Here is a 27,411-nt window from a genome sequence, read left to right on the forward strand (position 1 = left end):
CTGAACTGTAATATATATATAACGATCATTTACAAATGACAAGAATAACCAGTTATATATAAAACACACCAAAGTAGATTGTCGTGAGTGTGAAAACGATTTTACATTAGAAACTAACATCTTTAACATGTGTAGTCATACGGATTATCTACTTCAGAAATGACAAACAGAAGATTAAGATTCCATTTTTATGATTTTTGTATAAAAATACTGGGCACCAATTTTCTTAGTTTTCCATAAAAAGTGATGACTAATATATATTACAACTCATATATTACGATATACAAACTCATGTATTAGATTTTCAATCATATCGATTATTTGAGACGTTAGTTAGACGATCCCGCTGTCTACATCGAAGTAAATATGCTTGAGATGGAAACTATACCCTGCCAGTTACATACCAGATGGTTTAGTCATTTTAGGTAAGCTACTGTTTTATACACAGGAGAAAGTTACTTTAGAAGATAGCCAAGTCCCTGAGTAATGGTAAGCTTAATGTCATGCTGTTCGACACGGAGATGCAGATCAAATATCACCAATATATTTAACAAAGAGATGACCTAGCTACATGATTGATTTGACAAAGTAATGTACGATTGTGTTTTAATGATGTAGAGATATGAAGTCAGTAATATATCCAGTTCCTTTACCCCAATATAGATTTGTGTTTGACGTGATCTCAAGTGTTATTAAAGGAATGAGGATGATTTTTAATTCGCAAAGGTTCACACTGTCAGAAAAAACCTTTAGAGCAATTTGGAGATCGGATTACAGATGAGTTTGACGGTCTGATGAAGTGCTCAAAGGACAACCATTTTAGAATGATCACACAGCATTTCTATGAACAGTTCTAGATGAGTTAGCTCTGTATTTCAAGGCTTTAACGTCCGATGCGGGAACTCATGAGGCAAAGTGAAGTATGCAATATTTAGGATGGACTTCTTATACATGGAGAAGATCCTTGCTGTCCATTGGCCCGTATGCAGCCTAATTAAACGTATGAAATATGTGCATATTCTCAGGTATAAACTACGCCTAGATACTTTTCGATATTACTGAAGCATAGATTACAAAACAGGTTCAATCAAGCATTGTACAAAACAAACAAACAAACAAAAAATGATGAAATGAAAAACAACATGTATATATTTATATCGTATATGATGATCAGCTTTTTACCCGGTTATTTTAACAATATAAACAGTACTAAAATACTAAAGAATAATTTGAATAGTCAAAGGAACAAGAAGAAATAGATTTGTTCAAAAATTAAACAAAAGAGTGTTTTAAAATAGAAAAGAAAAGAATTTTTGCAAATCAATTTAAAGCTAAGTAACTCAAACATACTAACTCACTTTTCAAACTCCCAAATCTACTAATCACCGTACTTATTATACACAGTAAAACAATTGGATGAACATAAAAGCATGAACTCATATAAATACACATACAAACAAACATACAGACATATCTAAGACTAATCAAAGATTGTTACCAACACCATTCAGATGACTGTGAACATACGAGGGGTAATAACTCACATATGAGAGTGGACAAATAGGTGTAAAAATAAACCATGAAACAAACAAAATAATTTATGAAAATAATTCATATTAGATATGATCCGAAAAACGAAAGACTGTATTGTTGATGTGTATTTGTTTGTGAAAAGAATACTAAACGAGTGATCGGTAAGTTTATGACAAGTTTTTTTCCTCCTTGGATTATCTTTTTTTTCATACTACACAGAATGAGCCAATTCCATATGAGTCGATAGATCACTTCGTAGACAAACCTGTTGACAAAGAAACAATAGCAAATTGGAAAATACTACGATTAATACAATGTTTTAGAAGATTATTGAATGGTATAGTTAACATCTGGGGCAGTATTTAGTTAGATAACTGTTTTGTAACCCAGGGACTACTGGATAATCAAAACATTGATCACAAGATCCTAGTGAAAAGAAGAAAACTTAGCAATAAAATAGATGATTGATCGATTCTCCATCAAATGGTACATTTATAACACAGTTTTAATTAATAAACATTAGTCATCTGAATCGACATTATTCTAGACCTCAATCAAATATCTAGTAACTTAATCAAGATGAAACTCTGTTAGTTGGATAATTAAAAAACATTATCATTAGATCGCCTCCGGTGTAGGAGGTTGGAAAGACCTAGAAGGTTGCTAAACCAGGACGTGATAGCAATTCATGAAATTAATGACGGTTGGACTAAACTGCATAGTTCGCGTTTATACATTATTGTAACCGACAGTTGGAGACACTGGGTGACATGGCTCAGAATCGGTCAAAATAATGAAGATACATTCACTATTTTAAAACTCATAGATTCTGGTCCACAACCTAGCATTTCATTCTCGAATCACATTATCTTCTGTCGATCTGTTCTAATACTAATGACATCAATATTATTGGCATTATTACATCTCAGTGGTCCAGGACTCGTAGCGACACCTGAAGGTCATGAGTTCAATGACTTGCGAATTCTTAAGTTCAAAGTACTGAGTTCTTTACCAGGGTGTAAAAGTTGTACAATGTTCCTTGGTTTACAATAGTACCCCAGGTGAGGTCAGTTTGTGATGAATACAAACCACAAAATTATCCTGTTGATATTTTAAACTATTAAATTAAATAAATATCATCAATTAAGATTTTCCATAAGGCAGCAAATGTTAAACATTAACTGTTTAAAAAAGAATCATGAAAACCAACTTACTTGACCACATTCCTGGCATGTTTGCATTGTTTTTAGGACTTTCTTTGACCATGGAGGAAGAGCTAATATAGGGATTTTGTTGCGCTTAAATTGATGACCACTTTTTAACAAAGCTTCTTGCATATCAACTGGAATACGTGGAGATCCTTGTGCTTGCAGAGCACGAAGTAAGGCACGTTGAAGCCCTATATCAGGCAATAAGGAAATCATCGGACCTATCCAGTATGGAATATCTAAAAAAAGAGTAATACTCTAGGATTATATAATAAAACACAGTGATATAGAGCACATGGAAATATAAGTGATGAAGAGGAGTCAGCTATGATAGTAATTGTTTGTAGTCGATAGCAGCAGCTACTGCTGTTGACTGACGGAAGCTCGTCCAACTCATCCGCATCACTGGTAGCCACAAGTCTGGTATGAGTGAAACAATATGTGAAGTTAATCGGATGCCAATGAACAACATCCACTAACGTCTTGGACAATAGGCAGTTTGTCGAGGAACAGTTCAAATGGTCTGCTGCCTTGGAGATGGCGAACTGACTGTCCTGCTGTCCATGGCCGGTGACAACTGATCCACCTAACGAAGTGGAAGTCCGCAAGGAACTCCAACTCATTAGCACGCTCCGACTACAAAGTTTCTCGGTCTTTAGCAAGCTTTTCACAATTTCATTACGTAAAAATCTTCGTTTACGGTCATACTTACACATCGACGTGACTAAACGAGTTGGAGCCTATAGAAACTCAGTGCTTATCTTATGCATCAGTGTCACTATCTTGAAACACCGATTTCGGTCGCTTGGACATAGCCTATGTCGTTCCAGTGAATTCTACATCGTCCATCATTTGCCGACGCTGAAACCGGTAGGAAAGGGCGGAGAGGTAGTCAGTGCACAACATGGTATAAGAGAAAGCTGTACAGGACTGGCGTCCGTTGGACATTCACGACTCCCTGGTTGGGGCCCTAGAGGTGATGCAACACAGTGGCTTGAAATGTTATCAGAAATGGCTTGGAAGAAAAGCCAGTGACGATAATGAAGCGAATTCTTTCTAGTTGTATCTTTCCTACCCAAACTGCTTCTTCCATTATTATTATTATTATTATTATTATTATTATTATTATTATTATTAGTAGTAGTAGTAGTAGTAGTAGTAGTAGTAGTAGTAGTAGTAGTAGTAGTATCACCCTCGTACACTAATTTCTGTTCATTGTTCTTTGTTGTTACACTCACCTTCCATACTCTATCCTTTCACAACAACATTTTTGTTGTATGGCACATGTATATTTGGTGTTTTTTTGTACTAGTATTTATGTTTTTAAATAAGTAATCAATAAATAAGTTCAAAAAATACGTCATCAAAATTTCTACAAATTTTTCAGAGGGAACAAAAAACCATTATACAACAACTTACTGTCATCATCATTCTGATTCACAGTATTGACATTTAGAAGACCAATTAAGCCTTCCAAGTAAGCTGTAGCATTGATTTGTTTATAACGATAACGACGTGATAAATCAGCAAACCGAATAAAAGCTGTCTTGCCACTTTTATCAAATAAATCATTTTCCACTGTTTGAATTAATTCACGATTACGTATTTCCATATCCGGTGGAGCTACATATTGAGACTTGAAAGAAAATAACAATTATATAAATAAATAAAGATTGATAGTGACAAATATATAATACAATGAGTAAATAAATTATGGGAAGACAGTTGATGATGATACTATCATAATGAAGCGGTGGCTCGGTTGTTAAGAAGTGATGTTATCAGTCATTAGGTAACGAATTCGAGTTATACATCCAACCTATTTCATCGTTGGAAACCAAATCGTATATTACTAGCTCATACATACAAAATGTAACACAAAGCCGATTGTGTTAATCTGTACCTGGTAAATGAGTTGCATTAATAAACACTATAACAGTAAAGTTTGTTGTGTCCGATAGGACAATAAAAATGAAAAACTAGTTGTTTAATCATACATGGATGTGAAAAAAAACAATTCAATTTGATAAGATATGAGGACAAAAAACCAGTACTGCTTTCGTTTAAACTCGAATTCGTAAGATACTTCAATGAATAAGGCAGTATATAACGGTACGACAAGTTGTGAATAAAAGATTCGATTATCGTGGGAGCCGTTTTCGCTTGAACGTTCTAAGAATAGGATAGCAGCGTCGCTGAAGATTTTGGTTGCTTGAAAGCAACAGTGATTCTTGGAGCATTCCCATTTCACTAACATCAAGACCACACTTCCATAAAGCTATTATTGTACCAACATTTCTAAAAGGATAATACATAACATTTGCGTTATTAGCATATAACTCAAAATGAAACGTGACTACTTTATTTCCCTAACCAAGGGGAACCTTATTTAACAACCCAGCATTTGAGAACACAGCGGTAGTAATCGAGTCCTTTCCTTATGATGAAAGATCAAACAATGCATCGAACTATAGATGATTGATCACAAAGTAATGACCAATCTCACGTTGGTTCGGTAATTCAGTGTTATCCGAGTTCAAAGGATCAAGCTGTAATATGATCGCTAGGCTGTGACTCTATACTGAGCAACCTACATTTAAATGTTAGGCAGTGTAGTGGTATCATCCCAGACTATGCAGCTGATTCAAGCAAGTTCGAGTTCGAAAGAGACCGTCAGTTTCCAGAAGACTGTAAGTACCTCTTGCTGATGAGTGTCAACTAGCGTGAAACCTAAGCTTAGGGTTTTATGACGACTACCTTTCAGTATACGGAAAAGAAAGTAGTTATACAGTTCTACTAAATAACGACTTTTCAGAAGACCATATTGGTATGGCTTAGCATCTGGCAAATACGGAATATCGATTTCGTTGCCAATGTAGTGACAAAAATTACTGAGTCAAGTGAAGTGGGACTTATACCTGTGAGTTGTCATTTAATAGGTTCATGATAAACTTTAATGACTTATTTACTCGTTTATTGGTTATAAACTTGTAAACAATACAAATCAGCTGCCCAAACTGAAGTAGATAGAGGGAGTGGAGCTCGAAACTGAAACCTAGTGACTGAAACTCGAACGCATTAAACCTGCTAAAATTAAGCGTGCTTCATATATCACTGGTACTCCTCAACCGTGGCTTTCAACTTGACGTAGCGGTTGAGCTTACCCATAGTGACCACCGGGCAGGACTGTTGGAGAACGGTGAGATCAAACGTAGCGACTTAATCCCTGAGAGAAAAGTTGTATCACTGATTTAATAGGGAAATGACAACAGTAAGGTGTTTAGCTCAGACAACATTTGCAGAGATGCTGCCTTATCATAAAAGGAGTTAGAAAAAGTCGATTCTAAAAATGTCACTTTACCTCATCTATTTCGGTCTCCGGTAGGAAGTTATTTTAACGTAAAAAGCTAACACATCAAAAGATTGTCACAAAACGGCCATGTTTGACAGGGCTCCAACAACAGTTTCTGGTACTCTAAGGTCATCGCCTCCCCTGGGTCAGTAAAGTCACCACTAACCCAGTTTTCCTTATAAAGACCTCTCAAAAGAAATATTCATCAGAGATGTGAGCAACCTAGAAGCGACCTCATACAGTTAACAACATGGGAGATCAAGCTATTTCTACTATTCCATGAAAAAGCCATTTTCAGAGATACTCGTAAAACTACATCCAATAAAAAAAGATGTGGTAACATTTATGTCTATTCAGTACACATACATAACAATAGTTAACAGTACACTTAATAAATAAATTTCAGCATACTTTAGCATATAATAAGCATTCAATATCCATGTTATCATTAAATTGAATAGATTTTATAAGTTTGATTAATGAATTAATTTCAGGTTTTAAAGTGTTATTCACAACACTACTGGTTGTATGAGAAGAGTGTTGTTGTTCAGATTGATGAACAGTAGTATCAATGATTTTCTTTTTTGTTTGTCGATTTTGTAATTTTTTCTGTATTGTATCATTGGAATTAGTTTTATTTTCAGATAGACATGGAAAATCATTTGTAAGTGATAATGGTTCATGATTAATTAGATTTATTTGACTAGATGATTGTTGATTAATATTAAGAACATCTACTGTTCGGATATGACTGAACTGAGGTTTTTCCAATGGTGGCTGATCATCAGCATACTGAAATGAGGGAGAGAAATGAGGGGAAACGATATCTTGACATTGAAATAACTTTAGTTAATCCATGAGAATGTTTGGTAAACATGAGGAATAAGCGGGAGTCTTACAAATTTTTAATATGATCTTGACTAATACTAGGACTAAAATTCAGAGTTTCCAAGGTCCTAATCTGAAATCCTGATCACAACTCTAACTCTGAATAATTTAATGATGCCTTCGGCATTAAAATTATTCATTTACATTCGATAAACAACAATCTGTTTAATGTGCATCATGACTCTGAAAAGCCTTAATTATTTCTGTCCTGTTAAATATGGTTAAAATTTTTATTCCTTGAATATATCGTAAATAATAAAGACAAATTTCAGCAACATCTGACACAATTTACAGTATTAAGAACACAATAATGATTTGATGTTCTACAAATTGTGTATACAAATAAGTATTATTATGTGCATACTCTTCCGTGAAAAGAATGAAAATGATCGATAGTGGTACCGTTTAAGATGACCGTTACTACTTCAAAATCACGGTAATTCATTACTATTTTTTTCTTAATGAATATATTAACTTCTGTTAGAAATTACTGATCATGTCAGCTTGGTAATTACGACTATAATAAGGCTAACGTAAGAGCTTTGGTCCTCTCTTTCACGAGGACAAACAATCACCATAATAAATGAAATATAACGTTATATTTAGATATGATATGATATGATATATGTGATATTGAGTAATTGTCTACATTAATGGTCAAACTAAAATAAACACTTAGAAAGGGTTCGAATTATCCTGATTAGACGACCTTGGTTGTGGCTGTTTTGTAACAGATATTTAGAATACATAACTTGTGGCTAACAGTGGAATCTGAAATGAGACTTCGTCTTACTTGAGACTCATAAACTGCAAGCATCTGTGTTGTAGTATTGATATTCACAAATTTAAGTGAAAAGTACTGAGTATGAATGTTGATGTATACATCAATACTACGTTGTGGGAACATTCAGTCGACAAGCCCCAAATAGGACAAAATGAGCCAGCTCAGACCAAACGCTTCTTTACACATCGATAGCTTTTCAAATATACTTTTGAATCCTTTCATTTGACTGAGTTCGTATCCTTCGATTATAAAGGTGCTACGTCTAAAAGTGTTGTCAAACTCCGGATACATATGAAATCTTTACATACAACACCCAGACCTCACTGACAGCCATAAACCCAACAATTCTGGAATACATACTTGTTTATTAACTAACCTTCTCGCTATCATCCCTTAAAGTCATACCACCATGCTCATCCATATCATTGTTTATTGTTCTTGAGTTGTTTCCGGGTTTTGGTTTCTTCGTAATTTTTAATGCGGTTGTGACTGTTAATGGTTCAGTTTTCTTTTTCATTGCATCAGCCGCTGGTGTTTTAAACACCTTGGATTTATTTTCTAAAACTGACTTTGAAGTTAAATTGATAGTGCGATTTGAATGACTAGGATTGGAATTTGTTGGAAGTGACGGAAAATCGGAAGATGTAGGCGTCTGCAGAGAAACTGATTGAGGAAATGTGGACTTAAGTTGTTCTTCCGAAGATGTATTACGGCTTGTTTTCGACCATCCTGACGAAGGACTACTACTACTAGCTATCACAGAAGAAATGTTACCAAAGAAATTAAATTTGGTCGACTGTATACAGAAGAGAATTTCTAGAATTTATACTTTAGCAGTAACAGACAAACGAATTTTAGGAAAAACCCAAACGATGTGACCCATTTCTCTAATAAAAATAACACAAACTATGTAAATTTAAAAACATTTATTGTTAAAGAATGTTATGCAAATTGGTGGATTCAACGTTCTACATCACGAAATAACCAGTTACACATGTGTTTGGTCCCAGTACAAAACTCAGCAGTGAGCACCCAAACATTATGGGGATTGAACCCAGGATACTGACGGTTCGTGAACTACTGAGTTGCCATCCGAATGTTGTGTGATACAAATAAAGAGGATGTCAACAGATCGTGGTTACTCAATAACTCGGAGGTCCTGAGGTACGATTCCTCGTAAGGACGTAAGTGTGCACTGCTGAGTCCTAGTGTTTTATGGTTTTCAATAAGTAATTGCGTTCTGAATTCTAACAACAATAATGGATATATCCGAATATTATGGATGATTTCGAGTTATTTAATCTTCTGTTACTTATTTATTATGAAACCTTATAAGGAAGTGTACAACTGCCCAAAATGGTTCGAAGTCACTATCAGTAAACTTATTAATCGGGGCTAAGTTTACTAATAAAACCTTTTAAAACCCATGGTAACTACATAACTATAAAGATTTTCATCTCATCAGTTCTTATACATTACAACTGAAACTGAATAACCGATTATCTAACTGTTTCCGTTATCAAACACGGTTAGCCATATTGTCTTGTTAACCCTCAACGACGATTTCACACAGATGCAAATAAGAAGACAATCCAATCACATGTTGTACTCTTCATCTTCAATATACAACAGGAATACGCTATTTACGAGTAAAGATAGGAAGATTAGCTGTTTTCATTATCTATTATTAACTCTATTAGCTACAAATTCTTATGCTTGACTTTGAGTCACATTCTAAATGTGAGGGCTAGTGATAATATCAAGTTGTTTAAACCAAATTCGATGAAGTGAGATTCAAACGTGTGACTTAGTGACTGAAAGTTGAACGCTGAAACCACTGGATTTTTTAACAGATAACACAACGTTAGCTTGACAGCTTCTCCACCATTATGAGTAAATACAGAAGTTAACTTCAAGGAATCCAACACTATCACAAAACAGGGGTAAAGCGGTGCTCTAGTGTTTAGGATGTTTCGGTTTCAACCACTAAGCTGCAAGTTCGAATTGCGCACCACCTATTTTGGTTTGGGCAACCAGGTAGTATATCATTAGCCCTCACACTTAAAGTGTGATTTCTACTCAGGTACCTGATTAGTGAGTTAACTTAATACCACATCATAAATCTAAACACGTTTCAGTCTAATGATTAATTAATCAATGCAAGCAATGTGTACATGATACATGTAGTGTCAGTTATTATGCCAAGCCCATATACCTTATTCGAGCTTTCGGACATCCCATTCTATTCATTTTACTTGAGCCATACATTGACCTTGTTATTTATTCGCTTATCAATCTAGACTGTTTTTATATGAGCGTATATGTGTGTGCCCTTCTTATCGCATTAATCACGTCTGTAGCTTTATTTTGTCTGACTATAAATATTGAGTAATGCCTGGCTTGAAATGGAGTTGGCTTCCCAGCCATCTTCCATACGCGTCATTTTTGCTTTGCTATGCTTCATTCGCTTCATGTACGAAATATACGTATTCTCAAGTCAATTCTCGTTATTCGACTTATTTAATTCCGTTATTGGATAACGCGATTTAAGTCGACGATGAAATACGAGAAAAGGCGATAACAAACATATTCATACAATCATTCGTACAATCTAAACAGGAGTCAGATCAACGGGCACAAAAAACATACCAGAAGCATGATTGTTTGATCCAAGAGTTGGAAAGCTAAAATGATTGGATGTATCGGTCTGAGGATTTTGTATGAGTTGAGAAGCATTACTTCTAACCCACGTGGGAGGTTTGCCTAATAATTGAAAAAAAATGAAAGAAAAGGATGAAAATAACTACGAAAAAACTCGCTATATATATAAGGAACACTGAAATTTAAGCACATTCGGAAGACTTACACAACTGATTGAAAAGAATAGTACTTATTCAAGAATTATAAGTCAGTCAGCTACAACGTAGAACCAGTCACATATATGCATCGGTCCAGGTTGCCACACTTCATTAACACAATAAGATGAACACCAAATTCATAGAAGTAGTTAATTTAATGGTGGTAGTATATAAAAGAAAGATTGCATATAAGGATATAATACAGGAAGAAAGGATTAGTTTGTAAAAAGAAATATATAAAGCAATTTTAATCTCACAGTTTAAAGGAAGACAGTGTGTAAACACATACGCCATTGTGATCGATTCTGAGCCATATCACCCAGAGTCTTCAACCATTGGTTATAAGTTTATCCACCTTGCTTTTAGTCGGACGTTTTTAATATATAATGTTTAATAAAATTACTTGATAGTTAAATTGAAGTATATAGTGAGTTCGAATGCATAACTCATTGTTTGGAACCCAAAATGATCATTTAATATACATGTATCAACTAGATAAGAAGGTTGATAAATTATTCGATTGTTTTCGGAAATGTCTGTCTTACTTATGTATGAAGAAGGTGAACATAAAAAATAATTAAGTTGTCTAGTCAATCCAACAACTCAATATACGAAAATGATTTTGTAAAATGAGCAAATAAAACAACTTCTTTAAATAAGATTTACAAAAAAAATTAATTAACAAACATCTTACCAGTGGAAGGATTTGTTGATTGTGTTAAACTAGGAAAATCTTCAGATGTAAGACGATCTTTATTAGTAAAATTGACATTAGCAACACGAGAAACCCAACTTCCACCAGTTATTGGTCGTTTATTTTGTACGGAATTATTTGTGTCGTTTATCTCGCGTTCTGTCAAAGTAGTGGTTGACTCCCTAAGTCTTTGTACGGGTGTTTGAGAACTCCTAGACTCATTTGTTGTTAAGTGAGAACTTGTGGTCATTGGTCTGGTCGACTGAAGTGAAGGAAAATCTTCACCGGTCCATTCAGAAGGATTAGGTCGTCGGTATGTTACACTAGGATTGTCTTGTGAAGTAAGTCTACCATCAGATGCATCTACAATTACAAACACAAAGCCGAAATAATTGATTTTAAACGACCGTAGAGCAAGCAAGTGAACTAGCAGTTCACGTATTATAGTAAAAGCCTGAAGCTCTTCTAGGATTACTGCCGGTCCCAAGCCCGGGTAAAGGTGGAGGGTTGGGCACGGGGTCAGCAACTCCATCCCGTAGAACAAAGCTTGTTAAAAAGCGCTAACGACAAAAAAACTATTTAAACTCTGTCCGGAGAGTTGAAAGTTCTTCATTCAGAAGAATTATGACGCCTCATGGTGAAAGCCGAGGTCCTCCGGAAATCACGAGGTCGACGCCTCTTCTAATAACCAAAGCAATAATTAATATAGGTACATGGAGTGTTCGGACAGTGTGGGAGACCGTGAAAACCAATCAAATAGCTAAGGAAATGAGGAGATACAAATTGGCAGTACTCGGAATCAGTAAAACTCACTGGACCTAGGCTGGACAGAAAAGGAGAGATTCAGGATAGATGTTGCTGTACTCCGGTCACGAAGAGAGAAATTCTCCATACACTCAGGGAGCTGTTGTAATGCTGTTCAAAGAAGCACGTAATACACTTATAGGATGGGAATCTCACTGATCCAAGATCATCAAAGCATTCTTCAAAATAAAGAAGGAGGGAATCACAATGAATATTATCCAATGTTATGCACCCACCAATGATAGCAACGTTGACAATAAGGATCAGTTCTATGAGAGGCTGCAATCAATCAGTCAGTAACAACGTAGAACTCGTACGTACGTACATCAGTTCGAGTTGCCACACCACGTTAGCACAGAGATGCAGTTCTCGATTCAAATCCCGTAGTGGTAGAGGTAGTAAGAGTATAAACAATAATCGGAAAGATCAGGGTTTGAAGATGTTGTTTAAGGAGTATAATCCAGTGAAATAAATTTGGAAAGAGGAAAAAGGACAATGAGAATTCAAATTATTCCCCGTAAAGCAAATACTTAGGACCTGCTAAATAAAGCATTTTTGCAAGATATGTAGGAACCTGTGGATACACTCGATCTTTGTGGTGAACTTTTAAAAATAGTCAGAGACTTTGTACCTGGGTAGCTACGTCAGTGCTGGAGGTTACATGGTGGATGAGAAAAAGTTAATATAGTATAAGCCAGAGGGGCTTAAACCAGCGTTAGTTTGGCTGCAAAATAATAAGTTTACAAAGCATTGGTAAGAGCATTTTGCTCTATGTTAATGAAACCTAGCCACCCCGTCAGTCAGTCAGTCAGTAACAACGTAGAACTTCGTACGTACGTACATCAGTTTGAGTTGCCACACCACCTTAACACAGAGATGCAGTTCTCGATTCAAATCCCGTAGTGGTAGAGGTAGCAAGAGTATAAGCAGTAATCGAGAAGATTAGGGTTTGGAGATGTTATCTAAAGAGTATAATCCAGTGAAACAAATTTGGCAAGATGAAAAAAGGGACATGAAGAATTAAGAAGATTAGAATTTGGGAGAAAACAAAGAGTGGATGCACCTGCGCCATTGCAAACGATTTTGAGCCATGTCATTCAGGGTCTCTAACCATCGGTTGCTATCATCTCGTGGTCACCCCACAAACTGAAGATGTTTTGAGACTATATTTGATTATCATTATGGTTTTGTTTTTAATTGAACTGTTTCCAACGCTACTCTTGCTTACTTGTTTACTCATAGATTGCATACACTCTTTTCTTTTTTAGTTTTATCAGTCTACTTGCGTTGTAATTTTTTGTAAGATAGTACACCAGAACCTTTGTGGTAGAAATAAGTAACGAAAAATCAGTGTCTAAAACTATCCATATTATACGTTCACAGTATTTCGATGCTATAGGTTCAGATAACTAAAAGGAAATAATTATTTAGTTGAAACTTTAGACTTCACAAAAATTACTCAATCACTGACTTAGACAGAAATAAGACATACCAACAACGCCATCCACACTATATACATCAGGAAATATTTGGTCACGTCGCCTGAAAGCAGAATCAGTAGATGTTACGTGTCGTATAGAAATCGGAAGCCAGGAGTTGGGATCATTGGCCACTTCATTTGGATGTTCTTGAAAACGATGCAAGCCTAAACGATCCTCGGTTGCAAAACATGAGATACGTTGTTGAGCTCGACACTCGGAACATAGATGATGAGATTCACCGTAATGGTCTAATAATTCACACTGCTGTCTAAAATGAGTAATACGAACAGACAAAAGTATCAACAATAAGCAGTAAACCCGTAAATAACCAGTGATATTTGGTGAATTACAAAGTATGACGCCCTAAACATGAAATAAAATTTCAAGATGAAATTAGCAGAGATGAAGCATAAAACAAAATAATAATAATGAGTGATTAAGGTAATGCTAAGACTGAGAATACGAGAAATCCACATTTCGGTTTTCGAAAAATACTCATAATATAACTACTCTTCAAATGCAGTGCCATATGCAACTAGGGTTTGCGTGTGGGTGGGATGTAGGATATCGCAAAAGGTTTACAGTTAGCAACACACGAGAAATAATGGAAGTGCGGATTCCTGAAGCATTCAAAAACTAAGATTGAAAATGTTTATCACTTAATAATTAAAAAACCGAGCTATAATAGATGTAGAACTAACTTATTAGAAGTCTGTAATTATTAATTACAATTAACTCATAAAACTAAGCCACGAAGCTCTTATTTTCTTTTGCCTAGGAAGTTTCCTTCATGTAGCTATGTGAAATACGTAGATGAAAAGGATGAATCTGTAATACCAATAGCCAATGCAGTAGGACGATAGAAAACAAAAGCATTTTTAATGACGATAATTTACGGTTTGAGGCTCTTTGTCGGCAGAAGTCGTCCATAATATGTGCGAAACGTAAACTCGGTAATTAAATTATTCCGCCATTAATAAAACTAATGCTATCGTTACTACTCTAGGACTTATCTTTACAATTCAACCTGGCTGTGTTAATCATCTGACAAAAGATTGACAATTTCATAGAAACAAAATGTAAAAACAAGGAGCTATGAGAGAAGTCGCGGGTCCTTTGTGAATGGAATAGTATAAATTTACATTGCCTTACCTGAAAACCACAAACTTTCCTGTAGTCATGCAAAGATCACATAAAAAGTGAAGATCACGAATATGGGTTATTAAGTCTTCCATTTCATAAAATCGTTCCTTACAGAAATCGCACAAAGGATGGCCTTTCTTCTTGTTTTTATCCCATGAACGATGTTTTGTAAGGTCAGCTGGTTTCATAAGTACGAATTCACATGGCAAAAGCTAAACCGGTTAGTGAATTACGTATGAAAATACCCTGGCATATCGAATACAGAGATCACAATAAGAAAGCTGATGCTCCAAAGTAGTGTGTCTATTTAAGGCAGAGAGAGATTTTTTTTCTTCACCACAAATAGGGCAGACTGATTTAAGCATGTTTAGGTAGTGCTGTTCAATCTCCACATCAGGAAACATAAAATCAAACTTTGAGTCATGTCGAAGTAAGGACACGTCAATATTGTCGAACGGAACGAAATTCCTCATAATCGCAACCTGTAAAATTAAAACTGATTGGAGTTATTATCACTTACTCTGTTAATATTCTGCCGACAAGTAGGACATTGTGAAAATTCAGGCTCATCAGCGCTTCCAAACTTTCGCAACTTCAGTACACATTTTGTACATGTAGGATGATTACATGATCCGTATGCAAAGTAGTCAATATCATCATGACAAATTGGGCACAGTTTACCAACTGACTCAACAACCTCAGACATCATCCACGCAAATAATAGTATTTAATGTTCCGCTGAGACCTTGCCTGAGACCTTGAAGTACGATGTCCAAAAACTTTTCTTCAGACTTCAGTCCTCAGTAATAAGGATAAGAGGTCTATCGACCTATATTAATCCTTGCAGTTTGTTATACTGTGTAGGTCTAATCTCGTTTTGAATATATCAACGGAAGGTGCTGATATTACGTGTTCCGGTAGAGAATTCCAGTAATTCACTACTCGGTGCGAGAAACGAAACTCCAGACGTAAACGATTTGATCTCAGTTTTTGAACTTTCTCCAAATGTCCTCTCAAATGATCAGCCCTGGGCGGAAGTAAAAGACAAGACATGTTAATACCAAGGCCATCGTTCAGTATACGATAAGCCAATATTAGATCACCCCATACTCTACGGTAAGATAACGGAAATAAGTTGAGGTGTCTTATTCTGTCTTAGTACCTCGTCGTCGGACTCTTTCCAGCATCTCTGCTTCATACTTGAAGCAAGTACTAGCTGCTTGAATCCCATATTCTAAAAGTGGTCGCATACAAATCGGGTATAATAATCTAAACATTTCATCATCTAGATACTGGAAAGACCTACGAGTGGACCCTAATACTCTGCAGCCTTTCGCAGCAGCAGCCTTACAGTGACCAGTGGTTTTGAGATCACTGCCTAATATGACTCCTAAATCTTTATAGTTTCTTACTTTGGGTAGCACGAATCCACCTATTGTGTAGTGATACGATTCATCATAGTTATTTATTTGCATCACTACACTCTTATTAGGATTTACTTCTAGTGACCACCTGTCCAACCATGCCACCAATGGGCTAAGATCATTCTGTAATAATACCCTATCCGACATACTGTGTATGCGTCTCCAAATCTTTATGTCATCAGCGAAGAGTAGGACGATGATTTCGCTATAGTTGGTAATTCATTTACCTTGGGGGACTCTACTTTTTACAGGTACCCACGAAGGGAGAGCCCCATTTACCCATGCCCCTTGTCTCCTGTCGCGCAGAAAGTTACTTATCCAATCTACAACTGCAAAATGAATTCCAAAACGTTCCAGTTTGAATTTAAGATCAGAGTGGGAGACTTTATTGAAGGCCTTACTTAGATCTATGAAGATCACATCCACAGGAATATTCTGATCTTTTGCAGCAGCCCAATCTTCTCTTGCAATGAGAAGATTTGTCAAGCATGACAGGCCTCTCCGAAAACCATGTTGTTCCCTGGAGAAAAGATTATGCCCTTCAACATAGTTTATAACAGATATCCGAATGATTTTTTCCATCAGTTTTCCATCAGTTTAAGCTAACGGGCCTATAGTTACTAACTAAATTCCTACTCCCAGCCATATACAACGGACTTATTATAGAGTCTTTCCCGTCTCTGGGCAGTCTGGACTGCCTTAGAGACATGCCGAACAGTATCGTCACTAATTCAGCAATTACATCTGATAGGGCTTTCATAATCCTAGGATGAATATCATCCGGAACACTGGACTTATCAGGTTTGGGATGCTGAAGTAGCCTTAAAACAGTACCTTTCTCTTTGAATACAGGGTCCATCAACGACCAGCCGCGATCACAGTGAATCGTTGGTCGTTCCTCATTACCGATAGAAAACACTTTACTGAAATATTCCGATAAAGCTTCAGCTTTCTCGGTATCATTTTCAGCCAAGATTAACGTATTTTCTTGTGTCAAAAGTGATGGAATTCCATCGTTTCACTGAGTTTGCCTTTTTATATACGAGAATAACCGTTTCGGACTATATCTAGAATCCCTAACCAATTGTTTATCCTATGATAGTCTAGTCTTATTAACGATTTACAGGTATTCCTAATCTTACAATAACTGGATTTGTATTGTTCTAAGCCAGTAGAGATGAACATATTCCAGTGCTTCTTCCTTTTCTAAAGAAGTTTCCTGGACGTTTTCGATATCCATGGTGAACTGTTATTCGGTCTTCGCGGTACCAGGTATGGTATGAATGGGGACGTAACTAAACTAAACTTACCTTTAAATACAGACCATGCTTCTCCAACTGATAAGCTAGTGTCTACAAACCAATCTGTCTTAGCAGCGCATTCCTGAATGGCTGATAAGTTAGCTTTCCATACATTTGGGCGAGGTGTAACCTGATCGTATAACATGTCCCTAGTTCTAAACATGAATGAAAAAAACAGTGTGATCGCTGTTCGTATGTGTCAAATGATTAATATGGAATAAAAGAGACCATCACTTGATCGCATCTTACAAGGCTTAACTGCTCTTGAAGAGCCAAAAGTATGCCAACAGCCTATTATAAGCAGTAGCGCACATAGTTCTAGGATACATGTTGAGACAGGGCTTAAGTAAGGTTTTTAAGGGGTGTTCGGGAGTGTTTAAGATGCCATAAGTCATAACAAGGTCAATTCTGAAATGCATTCAACCCGCCTGGAGACGACTCGGTGATTTTTCGCCAACTTGGGAAGGTTTCTATTTCCGTCTTCAGTATTCATGAATCACCATCGGTTACGTTCCAATGTATTTTTACCTTTTTAAAATGAGTGAGGGACCACTATGTTTTCATATTTGAAAAAATGTTGAATGAGACTCAAGGATTAGATAGAAATTTCTACTGGTTAGTTAGATAAAAACTTTGAACGTTGTCCATCCCTCCACCTCAGTCATCATATAGGTTTGCGGGGATAAATGGAGCAAACTTAACTTGCAAATAGTTTTTGTCCTTAGTTGTAAGCTTTCATCGTTTCATTCAATTCACGCGAACAATTTCTTAAGTAAGGAATTTTGTTTAAGTTGACTTATTCCCGTTCACTATGCTCATATAATAATGATTATTTTTTACCGACTTGTTGGCTGGTATTTTATAACTGCTTGCTAGCCTTGTATTTAGGCTCCTGATAAGTTGTAGATGTAGATCTCGTAAATGTGGGTTGTGTGCGGTGAATGAAATGTTTGGATGTCTTGCCGGTAGATCGGCAGCAGCAATAAAAAATCCCACCAAGCGTCCTCTTTATTCCATGAATTGAATTGTCAGTCCATTCATAGTTAAATGATCATTGAATGGAAAGTCAAAGTTGAAATGTTGACATCCTAACAGATAATGAAAGGCAGTGTAACTAACCATTGCCAACTGCCAAAACAAAACTAGTGAACATACCAGGAGAAATGACGAACAAATCCGTTTTTAAATAATTACAGCATTCACTGTTGCATTGACACTGTTACGATTTCAATTACGTTTATTTTAGTTGGATATTCCAGATGCCACAGGTGTTTGGAGTTTGACAACGCTTTAACCAGTAACACCTTCAAATATGAATCGTACCTACCAAGTGAAATCAAAAGACAGAAGAGAGAAAGTTCGAAGATGTATTTGATGGGCTATCGAGGATCGTCTGATCTGATCTGGCTAGCCATTGCAGGGGTTGTTGAGCACGGCATTCCCACTCGTGATCTGGTGCGGATGCATGACCGAGCGCCTTCAGCTAGGTGAGTCCATTAAAACATGTGGTCAGCATCCAATGTCGAAAACTTACAGAGCTATTTATTTGGGGGACTTGTTAACTGTTACAATATCCCAACTGACTGCATTCCGACCACGAACTGCAGATCCTATACGACACAAACAAGAACGAGATCACGATACGATGATACTAGCGCCAGAAAACAGAATGTTGGAACGAACAAACAAGGTAAATTGCTCAATACCTCATCCACATCCACTGCCGACATATCCAAACGTTTGAAATTCAAACAACTGTTGTTACTACAGTGTTTAGGCTCAGTTTCAATAATAAAAGCGAAGGTCATGACAGGGTGTCCCGAATACTCTAAAGCCACATAAAACGGAGCTCTTAAATGATAGAATTAAACTGAGCAATTCTTGATCTATAAAGAATTTGTTCGATAAAGTTGAGGATTCTTATGTACGGACATGTATTTTCAGGCTGTGTTTGATTGTGCATTTCAATCAAGTAGTGGAAGAGCATTTGCTAACCCCAAATCGTATTTACTACTTATATCAGTGAAGGTCCGTTTTAAGTAAGCTCAATCTGACTAATTTAAGGGCCAGTCGTTCGAAAAGGTTTTTTAAATTTTTACATCTTACCATCTCAACCACAGTCATTTCATGTATGAATTTACATATCGAACATGGTGTTACTATTCTTTTGGGTTCTTAATAGACTGGGACAAGATTTGTACTTCTCTATAAACCGAAACCCACTATTATAATCAAGGAAGAAAACCCCAGAGATAAAACGTGATCCATCTATCAGTGATTTTAATTCATGAAGATCGAAAATGAACTGAAAAGACGAAGACAACTTAACAAGAATTTGAAGTCACCTTCCCCAGTTTGATGGGTAATCTCAGAAAATAACGCGTTTCGTTCCAAAATGAATTACATTTCGTTGTTCTAGTAGTGTAAATTTCGACATTAATAGCTTGGATTGCAGCGACATCAAAACTAACCGTGTAAACTCAAGTCAGTGAAGGTGAACAGAATGTGGAATTTGTGGTGGACCAGACAAATATGAATGCAAAAATTATAAATAAAGTTACTAAAGATCAATAGTAATATTAATATATATACAGTTAATTGTTACAAATACAATAAAAATTAGGGACGTTACTTAAATTGATCAAACGCTGCGTGTTCTGATTCGGTCTGGTAATGTAAATCCACAATTATAAATGCTTGATAATTCCAAACAGGTTGGCGAACTCTCTGGTGATATAATCCAACGTAGAAAGTGATGTGTTCCAATTACAGTCTATAATTAATGATAATATTTGATTTAGAATTCAGCTAATTCAATCACAAATGGGAATAGAACGAGGGATGTGTGAGTAGTGATGTATTTGTTAGCCAGTAAGAATATGTCACGCTATGTTCGAATTACAGCGGAAAAAGTGTTCAAGGTCATTGACTAAAACAACACGTACAGTCATTTAATGATAAATGTACATACAGTGAAAAATTGACAAAACAAATAGAAATAACATTGAAAACTATTTACAAAATAAGCTTGTCAGTCATGTCTCCACATAGCTCCCCCAGAGTGTCCGGAGGTAACACTGGTTACAATAACTATAATAAATAATTTTATACAAAAAAATTAATATTTACAATAATAACCAATAAACAATGTGGAGTTGCGTATGACATGTACGTTCATAATATACAGTGTACTATTGCGTAAAAAATAGTGATGATATGGCATAGCATGACAAACAAAAGTAATGAGAATACCGTCCTTTAAAATCTTGGCTTGCTAACAATGACACTAATGTAAAGAACTGTTACTGAACCCAAAAAAATGAACTGCTTATTTTTGTGTGTGTGTGTGTGTGTACAACAAATGAATAATTAAATAGTTTACTCGTTTATTATTGTAACAAATTTTTTTCTATGAAAAAAATGTGACAAAACGAATAATTGTGGGGAAAAAATATGGTTAATTATGTACACTGTAAAAAAGGAAAAAAATTATTATTGTTATTTTTTTAATTGACGAAATGGACATAACGTTTGGGTTTGTTTATAGGTCTGCCCGAGCGTGTTAAACAAGAAGGTTTAGTATTAAGTTTTTATCCTCCCCGGCTTTTCAGTCACTGGTGAAAGGGGTTGATTGTCAACGGCGCTGTCTTCTTTGACTTGAGTAGATTCATAGAAAGCAGGTTTGATTCTGTCTATAGAAATAGTCTGCTTTTTGCCATCTCTGTTGATGGTGAAGTATTTTTGTGTGCGTTTGATTACTTTATATGGACCTTCGTATGGTCGTTTCAATGGTTTTTTGACAGCATCTACTCGAACAAAGACAAACTTGCAAGTTTCTAAATGTTTATCGAGGTGGGCTCGGTTATTGTATTCTCGAGGTGGTATTGCTTTAATGTTCTGCATCATTTGTAATAGGCGGCTTGCGAAGTGAGTAGAATCCCCGTGCGTTGTAGGTTCATAGTTGACTAGTTGGCCGGGTAACGTTAGAGTTGTGCCATAGACTAACTCGGCGGCTGTACATCCAATGTCTTCCTTAATAGTTGAACGAATACCAAGGAGTACAAGCGGTAAGGCGTCGCTCCACTTTGATGAGTCAGCTTGCGCCATCAGTGAGCTTTTTAATTGGCGATGGAATCTTTCAACCATGCCATTAGCTGCTGGGTGGTAAGCTGTGGTTTTAATATGGTTGACCCCTAGAAGTTTAGTAAACTCCTGGAAAAGGACAGATTGAAATTGGGGACCGCGATCGGTAGTGACGATAGAGGGTACACCGTAATTTGCTACCCAACGGTCAAGAAATACACTGGCTACTGTTTCTGCGGAAGTATCCGCAATAGGGCATGCTATGGCCCATCTTGTGAACCGGTCCACTGCAGTGAGAATATGGGTGAAGGAGTTTGACGGAGGCAGTGGCCCAACTAAGTCCAAATGAATATGCTGAAAACGTTTGTCGGGAATAGGAATTCCCCGATCGGGCTGATAGTGTGTTTTTGGATTTTGCTGCGTTGGCACTGGAGGCAGTTACGTGTCCAACGTTTAACATCCGAATTGATTTTTGGCCAAACAAAGCGTTCTGTGATAAGCTTCGTGGTAGCCCTGATGCCTGGATGCGACAGTCCATGTAGCTGTTGAAATATTTTCCGTCGATAGGGTTGTGGCACAAAGGGGCGATTGTTACCCGTTGAAGTGTCGCAAATAATAGCTGCGTCTGAGAAAGGAATGGGTACAGGTTTAAGGTTCAAGTAAGACTTCTCTTCGCAGGTCTTCAAATCTGCATCGTCCACTTGTAGTTTAGCTAAAGCTTCAAGGCTGATATTGTGGTTGTGTACCAACATGTTGATATCCTTTCTAGATAGAGCGTCAGCGACAATGTTGGAGGAGCCTTTGATGAACTGGATGTCCGTAGTGAATTGAGAAATGTAATCCAGTTGTCTGGCTTCCCGTGGAGAATGTCTGTCGTAGGACGTGTTGAAAGAATAGCAAAGTGGTTTATGATCAGTCATAATGGTGAAATCACGTCCCTGAAGCAGGAAGTTGAAGTGTTTTACAGCTAAGTACATAGCCAGAAGTTCGCGTCCGAAGGTGCTATAGCGCTCTTGAGTTGGTGATAATCGTTTGGAAAAGAAAGCTATAGGAGTAATCTTGTCGTTAACGCATTGTTGTAATACTGCTCCTACTGCTTTTTGGGAGGCGTCAGTGCAAAGGATAAGGTTTGTTCTGGGATCGGTGTTTAGGTGCTGTAGCATAGTAGCATTAGATATCATCAACTTTGCTTTCTCGAATGCTGTTTTGGCGTCAGGGGGTAGGTTGAATGTCTGAGTCTTCTCTTTCTTCGTACTTTTTTGTCGGTTTTTAGCAGATCGGTTAATGGCTGTAATACTTCAGCACAATGTGGTAAGAAACGGCGATAAAAATTACACATACCAAGGAAACGTCGTAATGACTTCACCGAGGTTGGTTCGGGATAATTGGTAATCGCTTCAACCTTCTCTGGGAGTGGTTTGATGCCTTGAGAGTCAATGTAATGTCCTAAAAACTCTAAGGCTGGAACTGCAAATATGCATTTCGAAGGGTTGATGACGACGCCATGTTTTTAAAACGTTCAAAAGGGTCTGGACATGTTGAATATGCTCTTCTAAAGATGAGCTTGCAATGAGAACATCATCGATGTAGGCAAATACGAAGTCTAAACCTCTTGTGACATCATCCATGAATCGCTGGAAAGTCTGTGCAGCGTTTTTCAATCCGAATGGCATCCTTAGAAACTCAAACAAACCAAAAGGTGTTATTATGGCTGTTTTCTCAATGTCTTCCGGTGCCATTGGAATTTGATGGTATGCACGCACGAGGTCGAGTTTAGAGAAGATGCATTTACCATGTAAATTTAACGCGAAGTCATGTATATGTGGAATAGGATACCTATCCGGGGTGGTTTGGTTGTTTAATCGTCGATAGTCACCACACGGACGCCAATCTTGGTCCTTCTTAGGTACCATGTGTAACGGAGAGGCCCAGGGGCTGTTGGATGGTCTGATAATTCCAAGTTGCATCATGTGTTCGAATTCTCTTTTCGCTACTTGCAACTTGCTTGGTGGTAATCTTCTCGCCCTGGCGCTAATAGGTGGTCCGGTGGTAGTGATATGGTGTTGTACCAGTTGTGGGTTACCTTCCTTCTGGTAATCTGATTTCATAATGCACTGGTATTCTTTTAGAATGTCGTTGAAGATATTGTTCACAGGTTTCATTATACGAACGCCATGGATCTCGTTGTCGTTGGAGAGTGTACAATTTACTTGTAAACGTGTGTTTGTGTCGACTAATCTCTTGTTAGTCATATCAACTAAAAGGTTGTACGCACTAAGAAAATCGGCTCCGAGAATGGGTCGTTTGACTTCAGCAACTATGAATACCCATGTGAATCGTCTACGGAGCCCGAGATCTAATATAAGAGATTGTTCTCCATAAGTTTTGATAACTGATTCGTTAGCCGCTACCAAGGACAATTTTGTGCTCAACGCATGTTGTCTGCGTGAGAGATAAAGTGGGATGATGCTGATTTCTGCTCCCGTATCGACTAAAAAGTCTGAGCCAGAAATACGATCCCTGATGTGGAAAAGGCGGCTGACATGTTGGCCAGTAACAGCTGCCGCTACTACTGTCTGGCCCCTTCGTTTCCCTGTTGGTCTGACTTGCTTGTAGTGAAGTTGCACGGTTTTGTGCAACGACGTGCTTTCTCGCCGTAATTCGAATGATACCAACACATCCCAGCTGCCCGCTTAGGTGACCAATGACGATGTCTGGATAATGATCTCCTTCTGGACCTAGATCTGGGGCATCGAGAACGGATGGTGGAGACAGTCGCCTGCAGTGATGCTAACTGGCGTGTCAAGTGTGCCATTTGATGCTGCATGTCAAGGATAGGGTTCATGGCATCTCTACTGGCTGGTTGTACTGCGTAAATTCCCCGACTATCGGGATATATTTCTATCATCCTATCGGCCATGTCTGCTAAATCATCAAGACTGACAGAGGCTCCTGATACACTGAGAATTTGTCTGACGCTATGAGGTAACCTTTGTGACCACATCTGTTTAAGCAGCGTCTCGTCTAATTTGTAAGGGCCGGCGAGCTGTCGCATGTGTCGGAGTAACTGTGAAGGTCTCTTATCCCCTAACTCACACGAGGTAAGCAGTTGTTGTAAACGTTTTCGTCTGACAGTGATGTGCGTTGGATTACTGCAGCTTTTATCTTGTCATAAGGGTCAGTTTCTGGTACGTTGTCAATAAGGTCGCCAACTTCCGTTGCTACTTCAATAGGTAGTGCACCGACGACGTGGGCATATTTAGTCGCTTGTGAACGTATACCTCTCGCCAAAAATAGTGCCTCTACTTGAGCAAACCAGATCCTGGGGTTATTAACACCGTACGTTGGTAATCTTAGTTCCGCGATAGCGTTGATTGAGTTTAAAACATTATCCTCTGGTTGTGGATAGTTTAGAAGGTTGGTTGGAGAACTATCAATATCAATAAGTTTACCCGGAGAGTTCATAATGACAAAAACAAAAATATGGTGTCGTGCCGATTAATAATAATAAAAAAATTATGTAGATATATATAGTAAATGTCTATAAGAAAAATCGAGGCTCACCAAATAATTGTGGTGGACCAGACAAATATGAATGCAAAAATTATAAATAAAGTTACTAAAGATCAATAGTAATATTAATATATATACAGTTAATTGTTACAAATACAATAAAAATTAGGGACGTTACTTAAATTGATCAAACGCTGCGTGTTCTGATTCGGTCTGGTAATGTAAATCCACAATTATAAATGCTTGATAATTCCAAACAGGTTGGCGAACTCTCTGGTGATATAATCCAACGTAGAAAGTGATGTGTTCCAATTACAGTCTATAATTAATGATAATATTTGATTTAGAATTCAGCTAATTCAATCACAAATGGGAATAGAACGAGGGATGTGTGAGTAGTGATGTATTTGTTAGCCAGTAAGAATATGTCACGCTATGTTCGAATTACAGCGGAAAAAGTGTTCAAGGTCATTGACTAAAACAACACGTACAGTCATTTAATGATAAATGTACATACAGTGAAAAATTGACAAAACAAATAGAAATAACATTGAAAACTATTTACAAAATAAGCTTGTCAGTCATGTCTCCACAAATTACTTTTCGAACTACAGAGAAAAGCTGTATAGTTTAGAACGTGACGCTCATTTAGCAAATGTACTCATACCACTCAACTTTCCGCTCCCAACCAACGTCTTTTCAAAATCGGAATATTTTAAACACAAATCTTCAGGAAACTTTATTATTTAAACGCGACTTACCAACCAATTGTTCGACAGTTCAAAATCATAAAGTAAAAGCTAGATTTGGCATTCTTTTCGATTTAGCATCCATCTCTAGTGCTCCCAGATCATTTTCACGTGTCCAAGCAATATCAAATTCTTTTCTTCGTCTGCAAGTTGATGAATGAGAAATATGGTTGTTGATATTGAATGTGTTCATCGTACGCCGGAATGGTTTGATGTGAAACTTAAATGTTCTGATTAGTCAATATTCAGTGCAACTTCCTCATTGCTGGTCAGCCTTGATAACCATCAGATATTTTTCTCATTTTGAGTTAAGACAGATTTGCTTTTTTAACGTAAAGGATGGGTTTTCGGTTAGCGATTTACAGGATGTTAGTTTGTCCGAACAAGCACTGCAACTGTTTGGTTAGCTACCAGGGATTTTGATATCATTTTCTCAACCTAGAAACTCTATATATCCCGACATTGCTTAGACTAACAGTTAGGAAATTTATGATTTAGTAATAAGTTTTGTTTGCTAAATGGTCTCCTGAGCTTCATCAATGTCATGGATAATTAAAACGAAATAACCAATTGACGACATAGCTCGGTTCATGCGGTTTTGTGATTATAATATGAGCTTCACAAAACTGTTCTGCTCAACATATAATATTCTACTTATAAGCTTGTAGTGTGACGTCGAGTCGCGGTTGACTATGATCACCACTACAGGAAGACTACGTGCCAGTTAAGCGATAAGGTCCCCCGTAAGCCAAATATCAAAAGGCAGTTGATGACTGTTGTCGAGATGTATTTGTTGGCGATTTCTTGGTATCGAAAGAATACCGAGATCGTGCCAGGTTACAACTGTGGTTACAGAGCGTAACCAAACTCGTGCAAGGTCACAAGCAACGGAAGAATGTGTGTATTTTGGTACAGTTAAACAAACAAGTATGGTAAAACAATCCCTGGTACAATTGATTATAATAATAATTGTTTCCATTACACCAATCGCGTTCTCTTGATAAAAATCGGTCACTACAAGCTCTTTTCTGTTTTCCAAGTGTACCAAAGGAACAGGATAGCTCAGTAAATAAGCCATTGTTAGTTCGTTAAGGCAATCATTAGATGGTGTGACTTTGACGTAGGATTACGTAGATTAAGAAGTCATATAATAGCTGATCATTTACATTAGTAAAACTGATATGCTCAACAAACCAAAGAAATAAGTTATTCGTGTACTATCAGAATAAATTTCAAATAAAACCTTCGAAATATTCGAAGTATTGTTATTTTTTTTAACTAAATATCAGATAATTTATCATTTTAGAGATTCATTTATGTCAACAAGAAGCGAATCATCCATCAGATTTTAATTGAATCCTACTACTAAACAAAAAGTGATATAACTTATGTGTATGTATATGAATATGAATAATCAACTAATAATAATAATAATAATAATAATAATAAATAGATTTGTAAAGATTGTAAAGAATTTGACAAGTTATATAATCAATTAACCAGTTATAATTACTTCATTTCCAATGATAGATCAATATATATTTATGTACAGGTATTTAATGAATGAATATTTCATTCAAAAATCATTGAAAATTG

At 36.8% G+C, this 27,411-nt stretch overlaps 1 protein-coding gene across 1 annotated transcript; it reads right to left on the reverse strand.

The window, feature by feature from the left end:
• Positions 1-81: 81 nt before the first annotated feature.
• Positions 82-15,494, reverse strand: MS3_00009114 (uncharacterized protein). Its single transcript, XM_051217454.1, has 11 exons — positions 15,266-15,494; positions 14,991-15,227; positions 14,755-14,957; positions 13,614-13,870; positions 11,318-11,680; positions 10,415-10,528; positions 8,142-8,518; positions 6,505-6,885; positions 4,161-4,377; positions 2,748-2,980; positions 82-1,798 (listed from the first exon to the last, which is right to left on the reverse strand). The coding sequence occupies exons 1-11, from the start codon at positions 15,452-15,454 to the stop codon at positions 1,745-1,747; spliced, it is 2,625 nt and encodes an 874-aa protein (XP_051064857.1). The 5' UTR covers positions 15,455-15,494; the 3' UTR covers positions 82-1,744.
• Between the last annotated feature and the right edge of the window lie 11,917 nt (positions 15,495-27,411).

Source organism: Schistosoma haematobium, chromosome 5 (genome assembly GCF_000699445.3).
Source record: "Schistosoma haematobium chromosome 5, whole genome shotgun sequence".
In the NCBI taxonomy this organism is placed as follows: Eukaryota; Metazoa; Platyhelminthes; class Trematoda; order Strigeidida; family Schistosomatidae; genus Schistosoma; species Schistosoma haematobium.

Bases quoted from the DNA above. Each gene is read 5' to 3' on its own strand.
- MS3_00009114 (XM_051217454.1), bottom strand. From the start codon at position 15,454: ATGATGTCTGAGGTTGTTGAGTCAGTTGGTAAACTGTGCCCAATTTGT. The intron at 15,228-15,265 runs GTAAGTGATAAT...TTAATTTTACAG, and splicing joins GTCGGCAGAATATTAACAGA to GTTGCGATTATGAGGAATTT. The intron at 4,378-6,504 runs GTATGCTGAAAT...TTTTCTTTCAAG, and splicing joins AATGCTTATTATATGCTAAA to TCTCAATATGTAGCTCCACC.